The 10376-nt window shown below is 44.3% G+C and overlaps 1 protein-coding gene across 1 annotated transcript; it reads right to left on the reverse strand.

Moving 5' to 3' along the window:
- Positions 1–9102: 9102 nt before the first annotated feature.
- LOC307200517 (olfactory receptor 6X1-like) lies at positions 9103–10032 on the reverse strand (the record flags this gene model as incomplete). The annotated part of the gene is made up of 1 exon (XM_079949056.1): positions 9103–10032. One exon carries the CDS (start codon positions 10030–10032, stop codon positions 9103–9105), a length of 930 nt encoding a protein of 309 aa, XP_079805182.1.
- Between the last annotated feature and the right edge of the window lie 344 nt (positions 10033–10376).

Consider the following 10376-nt stretch of genomic DNA (forward strand, 5'->3'; position numbering starts at 1 on the left):
CATTATTGATGGAAGAACAGATGGAAGGGCTCCAAGCCAAGTTGTAACTGCAAGCTGCAATGTCAACCAAGCACTCATGATGATGGGTTAACTCAATAGGTTATAGATGGCTACATACCGACTGAAGGCCATTGCAGTCTCTAGAATGTAACCACAAGTTCCCAAGAAGAAATAGAAGTATATTTGAATGATGCAGCCAATGACAGAAATCACTTTAGTATCTGTTATCATGTCCATCATCAGGGGAGAGTGCTATTGTGCTCAGTCCTGCTTGCAGGATTCCCATAGACCAGTGTTTCCCAACCTTGGGCCTCCAGCTGTTTTTGGACTACAATTCCCATCATCCCTTGCCACTGGTCTTGCTAGTCAGGGATGATGGGAGTTGTAGTTCAAAAACAGCTGGAGGCCCAAGGTTGGGAAACACTGCCATAGACAACTGGTTGGTCACTGTGATAACAAAATACTGGACTGCATGGGCCATGGGCCTAATGCAACAGGTTCTTATTTTGATAGCTTGCCCTTACCATTCTGTCACAGCACTATTTACAGTATCTTATTTATCTATGATTAACACCCTAGAAAAGAAACTGGTTACCAGCTGCTGTTATTGGAAGAATATGTGTAGCTGTATAGAGATGATGTCAGGGAATAAATGAAGGAGCACTTTTGAAATGCAAACTAGCTTTGTTTCCACTGGAATATATAAAAACACATTGATGATGATGCCTAGTATACCCAGGGCAAATAGATGACACAAGGCTGCTGAACCCAAGGCAAGGATTGCTCTGGTGTGATGAAGTTCTTCAGTTGCATTTGCTCTGTCCTGTGGCTCTTCTTGGCTGGTGAGTAGCAGTGGGAAAACCTTTGTTAAAACTTAGTTCTCTAATTGGCATTACCATATTCCCATTATCTCATACCTGTATGTCAGTGTTCAGTGTTTTATTTCACCATCTCCTATGTTGTGCTTCATTTGTAGAATCTTCTGGATCTGTCACTTTGACACAACCCGGGTCAGTAATGGCATCCCCCGGGGGCTCCGTAACGCTGGACTGTGTAGTATCTGGATACAATATTGATGATCACCACATGTACTGGTTCCGTCAACCCCCTGGGAAAGGCCTCGTCATCATAGCAGGCTTCCGAACTGGATATACTGCAGACATTGCCAATGAATTTAAAGGACGTGTGACACCTTCCACCAGTGGTTCAACAGCAAAGCTAGTGATGAGTGCCCTGACCATTTCAGAAGCTTGTGTCTATTATTGTGCCAGATCAGCCACACTAATGTAGGTCAGGCTTGTCATTGTACAATATCCTCTAGAGGAGCCCAAACATATTGCTCAGTGCATCTTTTTGATTGGTTTCCATTCCTTGTTTCAATGAGCAAAGATTTAAGAGAAAGTAGTTTTACTTATTCCTATGGGAGTCAGAAAGAGGAAGTTTGTTAGTCTATTTAGCTGATACATATGTTTCCTGCCATCCTAATATATAAAAAGAAGCAAAACAAAAACAAAACCCAACCAACACCACTCAGGCTGTTTTACAATAACGTACCACAGTGCATGGGACGCGGGTGGCGCTGTGGGTAAAAGCCTCAGCGCCTAGGACTTGCCGATCGCATGGTCGGCGGTTCGAATCCCCACGGCGGGGTGCACTCCCATCGTTCAGTCCCAGCGGCTGCCAACCTAGCAGTTTGAAAGCACCCCCGGGTGCAAGTAGATAAATAGGGACCGCTTACGAGCGGGAAGGTAAACGGTGTTCCGTGTGCTGCGCTGGCTTGCCAGAGGCAGCTTGTCACACTGGCCACGTGACCTGGAAGTGTCTGCGGACAGCGCTGGCTCCCGGCCTATAGAGTGAGATGAGCGCACAACCCTAGAGTCTGGCAAGACTGGCCCGTATGGGCAGGGGTACCTTTACCTTTTACCACAGTGCATACCATTGCAATTCAATATAACAATGTAAAAGAACTGAGTGGTGGTGACAGAATATGGGGTCAGCACTTAAAAATCATAAATCATTTTCAAAACGAGTCAACATTTTTTGTGATTTTGGGTATGTAGCCTTTCTTGAGGCTCTGGAAAATAATCAGCTGCCCTTCAGCTGTAAACAAAATTTGCTCCCCCAGATTCTACGATTTAAATATCTTAGATTGCAGAGCCAATTACGTCTCTAAATTAATAATCCCAGCCCAACGTAGGGCTTTTATGCTGGCCCGTTTGAATGTTTTTCCCTCAGCATTTGTCTGGGGAAGATATCAAAACATTCCCAGAAGCAAGAGATTCTGCAGATGTTCTATGAATGTCCCGGACACTGTAGAGCATATCCTCTTTCATTGCCCATTGTACAGTACGCTCCGTCAACGCGTGCTGTCCCCCCTTTCGGGTGGTCTGGAACCTCAGCAAGCTGAATGTGTGGGACTCTACCTATCCGACGCTGACCAAAGGGTAACGGCGGGGGTAGCCGAGTTTTTGGCAGCAGTCCTCCAAGGAGCAGGTTAACAAGGAAAACCACTGATTCTATATGTATATATTTATATTTGTATGTAGCCAACTCCTGCCTTTTTATATATATCTCAAGGCTTTTATATGTTATTTTCCTTTTATGGTTTTACCTGCATAATGCCTAATAAAGGTTTGATAAGTAGTAGTATCAGCTGCCCTTACCCACCCCTGAACAAGGAAAACACAGAGTTTAAACTAAATCTAAACAAAACATTGTCTGCTTCATGAAATAAAAGTTTGCCAGAAGGTCCTCATCAACCGGGAAGGTCGTCACCAATGCTAGCTCTACTCACAGCAGACCTGGAAATGAATGGATCTTCTTCCTCCTCTGCACCTCACCTCCATCCTTGGATATACACCTCTTCACCTCTTCACCTCTGCAGCGTTCTCTGTTTGCTGTCTGCACTCACATAAGCCCTGCTGTTAGTTTTAGACCACCTATCCACCACATAAATTGTTGTCCCCTGGGTCTTTTAAAATTATTACTTCCTTAGCCACATTTACTGTCCTAACTATTCTGATTCTTTTACAAAAATAAAAATAAAAATCCACATATTATAATGTTGCCTGAGAATTGTCTTTATCCCCCTGCTCTACAGCTTTTAGCCTCTTGGAGTAGCTTAATGTATACTATATAGCAATTGCTGTATAATTGTCCATTGAAGCAGTTAACCCCCCTGGGAAGATAGGAGCTGATATGCCAACCATCCCTCCCTTGAACAATGTCCCTGTACATTGGTTGCCTCTATGTACCCAGGAATTTTATCCACAGGCATTCAAGACTGGTTGGGCTGATAATGGACTAGGAAGCCATCATGCCAAACCATTCAACCAAGCATATTTGGAACAGGAGAATTTGGAACAAGCAGGCCACAGGAGGAAACAAACGCCATGGTGCCAGTGCCTGCCGATCTGTACAACAAAAATGATTGTAGGCATATATTTACTACTTCCCTTTAGCGCTGGGCTGAGCAGCTAATTCCACCCCATTTCAGTCTCACTGGCACACAATTGCCGCTCTGTTCTCTTCCATTGTGTTCTGTTGCATCCTGTTGGATCCTGTTCCATTGCATGCATTTTGTACGCATTTTGTGCACTTCCAATGTAAAATACACAGTTTTCAATGCATTCACCAGTAAAATAAACATTTGTGGGGAGGAAGTATTTCTGTCTGTGCTTTTTGTGCATCTGGTGAAATGCATAACCCAACTAAGAGTTTCATTCTGATCCTCAAACAATTTGGGGAAGCGACAGGTTGATGTGCAGTGGAAGGCAGACCAACTCTTGCCCCATCTCTACTTTTCTTTTCCAAGTAAACATAAATGCTTTGCAGTGTCTTTCATTACCTCCTTCACCTTCTCATTCCAGAGTGTATATATGAATGGATTAAACAAAGGAGTCACCACAGTATGAAGAATAGCCACAGTTTTGTAAAGACCTGATGTATGGGTGTAATGGTTCTAGGGGTTGCTCATGCGTAAACTGGCGCCACACCTGGCTGGGTTGCCTGAGTGAACCTTTTTCCGTCCAGACAGCCACTCACCCATGGCTGTCTCAATCGCTGGCAGAATCCGTCAGTGGGCATTTCTTGAACTTCTTCCAGCAAAGAAGCTCTTTGACACCTAGTCTCCGCCTACTCTCCCTGCGTGGAAGCCTTCTGCGCAAGGAGGGTGTGGGCAGCGGAGGACCCGTGCTGTCCCCACTGGTCCCCGGCGAGGAGTCATGGGACCGCCTCGCCGATTCCCCCATCTGCCCCCCTTCTCCACTGGTGCTACGCTGATTTCCTTCCCCAGAAGATGGGCTGCTTCTCCCCATCCCGGGACACTCTCTGGAATCCCTCTGGAGCCCTCTCCCTCCCTCTGGCTCCGATGGCAGTTCCCTGACAATGGGTTTTCTCCGGCAGCAAGTACATGAAAATGGAGCATCCGTAGAAGACAGACACCAATGTGATGTGAGCTGTACAGGTGGAAAAAGCCTTCTGCCTTCCAGTGGCGGATGGGATGCGCACTATGGTGGTGATGATGCACAGGTAGGACACCGAAGTTAACAGCAGTGGACTCAACACTACCATGGCAGTTGACACATAGCTCAGCCACTCAAGTGCAGTTGTGTCCCTATAGGCTAACCTCAACACTGGGATATCACAGAAGCAGTGGTCAATGACTTTTGGACCACAGAATGGGAGCTGGAAGAAGACAATGGTTGATGAAAGAACAGACAGAAAGGTTCCAGCCAAGTCTCAACAGCAAGCTGGAATGTGAACCAGCTACTCATGATGATGGGATAACACAATGGGTCGCAGATGGCCACGTATTGATCGAAGGCCATCACAGCCACTAGAATGTAATCACAAGTTCCCAAGAAGAAATAGAAGTACATTTGGATCATGAAGCCCATGAAGGAGATTACTTTAGTATCTGTGATCATGTTCATCAGCATTTTTGGGACAATGGCAGAGGTGAAGCAGACTCCTGAGAAGGAGAGGTTACAAAGGAGCCAGTACATGGGGGTGTGAAGACGGCAATCTTTCCACACTAGGAATATGATCATGAAGTTCCCAACTAATATTAATGAATAGGTCACCACCATGGTCAGGAACACAAGAACCTTCACTTTCTGGATGCCAAGAAAACCTACTAAGAAGAATTATTTCACCACAGTGTGATTTCCACATCTCATGGCTTCTTCTGTTTTAAAATGTTTGCAGGAATACAGAAAGTTTCATGAGTTTGAGGCAGATGGAAATCAGGAGCAAAATGAGGACAATTCAACCCATTGTAAAGGTGAAGGACCTCTGGATAGTTAAGTCCAGTCAAATTTGACTATGTGTGAGGCTCTCATCTCCACTTTCAGGATGAGGGAGCTGGCGTTTGTCCACAGATAGCTTTCTGGGTCATGTGGCCAGCATGACTAAACTGCTTCTGGAGAAACAGGACACTGTGATGAGTGCCAGAGTGCACAGAAACACCATTTGCCTTCCTGACACAGAGGTACTCATTTATCTACTTGTGATGGTGTGCTTTCAAACTGCTAGGCTGGCAGGAGCTGGGACAAAGCAATGGGAGCTCACCCCATCACATGGATTCGAATTGATGACCTTGTGATCGACAAGCCCAAGAGGTTCAGTGGTTTAGTTCACAGTGCCACTCCCATCCCCATAGTGATAGTGCATGGCTATATAAAATTACAATGTTCCTTTGGATGAATATGAATATGTAATAATATGTAAGCCGGTCAGAGATGGAAGAAATCCTTCTCCTTTCTGTTTTAAATATTTACAGATTTCTTATATCTTTCTTCTTTTGCAAATTATTATAACATGATCCAATCAGTTTAAATCATTTGTGCATCCTAATCATCATAACTGGGGATAGCTAAGTATATTGCTTGATATTTCCTATGAAATGATGCAATGGGTAATGTATAATGGAAAGCAAAGGCTGTAGGCAGGACAGTTTGGCTCTTCCCCCCCACCCCCAAAGAGCACCCCAGGAGCGTGGGCAAAGGCACACAGCCTTCCCGCTGCTTGCAAAACTTGTCAGGGCTTCAGGGGAAAGCAGAGGCTGCCAGCAGAGCACTGTGGCTCCTCCCCCCACATCCAAAGAGCACCCCAGGAGTGCACAGCCTTCCCGCTGTCTGCAAACCTTGTCGGGGCTTCAGGCGAAAGCAGAGGCTGCCAGCAGAGCACCATGGGTCCTCCCCCCCCACCCCCAAAGAGCACCCCCAGGAGCGCAGGGCAACAGGGATTTGGCTCCAGGGACCATAGATTCACTCCATAAGACGCACAGACATTTCCCTTTACTTTTTAAGAGGGAAAAAGTGTGTCCTATGAAGCGAAAAATACGGTATGTTAAGATAACTTAATTGGAAAAGCTTGCAAATAAATAGATAGGATTTAAATATGTAAGGATAAGATTTAAGATGTTTAAAGTCATACTAGAAAAAATGAAAGCTGTTAAGTGACCATGCTAATTTTTGAGAAAATCGATTTTGGAAAACTGTTAAAATGAGATATAATGAATTTCAACCAAGGGGATTTGAGGAAGTCACTTAATAATGTTACCAAGACTTAAACAGGATGTTTGTTTGTTTGTGTGTTTTGAATTTGTGAAAATCAATATTATTATTTTTTGAAAAAAAAAAGAAGAAATAAGGAATTGGTGGTAGAGAGCCCATCAGAAGCCCCCAAGAACCTTGAAGAAAAGGTAGGATACAAATGTAGTAGAACCCAAAGGTCATATGGCTACCTATAATTTTTAAATGTGATGCACAGCTTTATGTATATGTAATATTTGCACCATCATTTCAAGCAAGGCCATCTCCAACTTTATTTTCTTCTTATAAATTTCATAAGAACCTGGCTACTGATTAGGCCAAAGCCCTTCTAGTCCAGCATCCAGCTCTCACGATGGCCATGCCAGATGGCCTTGGGATGCCCACAAGAAATACATGAGCTCAGTAGCAGCAGCTGTTACTCAGTGGCATATTGCCTCTGACACTGCAGGTAGTACACAGCCGTTATGACTAGTGGTCATCAGTAGACCTGTCCTCCAAAGGTAGCTCTCTGCCATCACGTACCTTAAGAAATATCCCCCAACAATATTTGAAATTTGAGTGGCGATGGAGGAAAGGATTCCTCCATGAAAAAGGTTTGTTGTTAATTGCTATGGAGGAATGCAGAAGAACTGTCTCAATGAAAAGAACTCGGAGATAATGATAATAAATGCCTTCTCCTGGAGTCCGGTTCATTTGTCTATCGCATTAGAATGTCTCTTATTAAAACTATCCTCTGCAATCCCATTTTGCTGAAACTCAAGCTGAGCCAAAAGTTGCCAGTGGAAAATGTAAATGTACAGTACTAACGAGTTGTAGTTTTTCTCATGGGAGGTGCAGTAAACTTGGAAATTCCATGATACAGTGGTGCCTCGCAAGACGAAAATAATTCGTTCCACAAGTCTCTTCGTCTAGCGGTTTTTTCGTCTTGCGAAGCACGGCCATTAGCGGCTTAGCGGATTAGCGCTATTAGCGGCTTAGCGGCTATTAGCGGCTTAGCGGCTTAGAAAAAGGGAAAAAAGGGAAAAAACTCTCAAGACTCGCAAGACGTTTTCATCTTGCGAAGCAAGCCCATAGGGAAATTCGTCTTGCGAAGCACCTCGAAAAACGGAAAACCCTTTCGTCTAGCGGGTTTTTCGTCTTGCGAGGCATTCGTCTTGCAGGGCACCACTGTAATTGTTGTTGATTATGCAAATTCTTCAAAGTATGCACCCAAATTCCAAACAGAAGAAGACATCAAGCATTAATTGGAACAAATTAATAAGAAGCATGCAGTGATACAGGCCCAACAGAGACAAGTCTCTGTGGGATCCCTTAAACTGTGGAACTCCCTCCCTACAAATAGTTGTCTTGCAGCTTTATTATACAATTTTTGTCATATGAACCCCAAGGTACTCAATATGTACTTCTGTTACCCTGGCATTTTTTTAAAAAAAATGTTTTATTAAAGATTTTCTTGAGTTAAAAAAGTATGTACATCGTCTGTTTTCTGGTCCTAAAGCCTGTTTACAGATCAATTATATTCAAAGTGAGACTTTAATGGTGTATACAGTATAAGATTGGGGGAGGGCAGAGAAGTGGGGAGAGAGAGAAAGGGGGAATAGAATGGGGGAGAAGGGGATAGAAAACTTTAATTCTTTTACCAGAAAGAGGGAAACCCTCAGCCGCACCAGACCTAAGTAGGCGAGGCCACGCTCCCCCCCCCGCACCATCCGATTGGCTGGCTCAGGGTATGACACATCTGAAGATTCCCTGCTATCGCGGGGGCTGAAGCCAGCCCCCACGAGTGTGGGGAGGGGCGTGAAGCCCGCAATCCCACCTCCTCTCTAGCTCAGAAGTGGCTTTCTTTTACAAGACATGGCAAGGGAATGGCATCCACAATATAAAAAAATACTGCTGCATAATCCCACAAGCTCCTATCTCTATCATTAGTAACAGAAAACGTATTCTGCCCTGGAGACTTGAGTCTCTCAATAGTGGTGGAATTGGGTACTATGGTGTCCTGGTGTGAGGACAAAATTTGGCGCCCCACGCACAGTCCTTCCACTAACTCCCACCTCTTTCCCAAAGCTGGAAAAGTGCTAACTAAGGTTTGGGAAGGAGGCTTGAGGGCTCTAGGACCTTGTCAGAGCCTCTCACCTGCTTTCCATAGCCTAATGCCCCTCTTCCCTGGTTCTGGGATGGTGCCCCCTTGATTCCAGTGTGCACCTCTTGGACAGCTCTAAATCCACCCCTGCTCTCAACCAAACTATTTTTCAAGAACTTAAGGGACTTATAGTTGGAACAGAGCAAAAACCCATCTTAGTATAGCATATGCTATGCACCGGGGGCCTTCTGCTGGTTCCCTCACTGTGAGAAGTGAAGCTACTGGAAACCAGGTAGAGGGCCTTCTCAGCAGTGGCACCCACTCTGTGGAACGCTCTCCCTCCAGATGTCAAGGAGATAAGTAACTAAATAACCCTTGGTATTTTCAAGGTATAGGAGGACGTCCACACGTTATGGTCTATTTATTATTCATCATTGAATTCAAAACACAATGCTGGAAGAGCTAAAAAAGAACCCTCCTTTTCGCATTTTTCCTCAGGGCTGCTTTGAAATCTTTGTTTCGGATTGTGTAAATGAAAGGGTTTAACAAGGGAATGAAACTAGTGTGCACAATAGATACTGCTTTGTTGACTTGTGTGTTACCATGGGTTGAAGGCCTTAAGTACATGACCATGAGCACCAGGTAGAACATGGTGATGACTATAAGATGGGAGGCACAAGTGACAAATGCTTTTGATCGTCCAGTGGCTGAAGGGATTTGAATAATAGTGGCTATAATGCATGTATAAGAGATCAGTGAAAGGCCAAAGGAACCCCACATGATGGATGCACCATATATGAGACCTATCAGCTCCATTAAACTGGTGTCGGCACAGGCCAGTTTCAGAACTGGTCCAACATCACAAAAGAAGTGGTCTACGACATTGTTTCCACAGAACGGGAAAGTCCACACTACTACAGACTGAGAAAAGATGATCACAAACCCTACAACCCAACTCATCCAGGTCAAGTTCAGGCAGAGTCTGTTGGTCATGATGGTTTTATAGAGCAAAGGTTTGCGAATGGCAATATAATGATCAAAAGACATGACTGTGAGAGTGAGGAATTCAACAGCGCTAGCTGCAAAAACCACGAATCCTTGTGCCATGCAGCAGGCAAAGCAGAATGTGGCTTTGCCTGAGAAGTCATTGACCAACATCTTCGGTACTACTGTTGTTGTGGTGCAGATCTCGGCCATGGAGAAGTTGACGAGAAAGAAGTACATTGGAGTATGCAGCATGGGTTCCATGCAAACAATCACAATTATTAAGCTATTTCCTGTTAGTGTGAGAAGATACATCACTAGAAGTATGGTAAAGAATGGCATCTTTAGTCCATGAAGTTCAGGAAATCCCCGGAGAATAAACTCAGTGACAAATGTGACATTGACCATGTCGTTTCTTCCTTCCTGAAATAATGCAAACACAATGGTTTTTTCTCCCAGTGGAAGATCAGAAATATGAATATAAATATGAATATATATCACAACCACCATTGGAGGATTTTTAGTGCCTCATCACAGCATGTCCTCTGTGCTATGACTTGGGAGCAAGAAAACATGGATGTTGTGAGGCGAAATGTGCTTGTTTAAAACAATAATCCGTAAGCAGACCCCTGTGTTGCAATATAGACAAGCTGAAGAAAATAACACAACACAATGACCAATAACAATGGCACTAAACACTATAGACTAATACAAATGTTCAGAAATTACAACTCTGTTCCGGTGATATTTGG

Source organism: Podarcis cretensis, assembly GCF_951804945.1.
Source record: "Podarcis cretensis genome assembly, chromosome: 13".
Classification (NCBI taxonomy): Eukaryota; Metazoa; Chordata; class Lepidosauria; order Squamata; family Lacertidae; genus Podarcis; species Podarcis cretensis.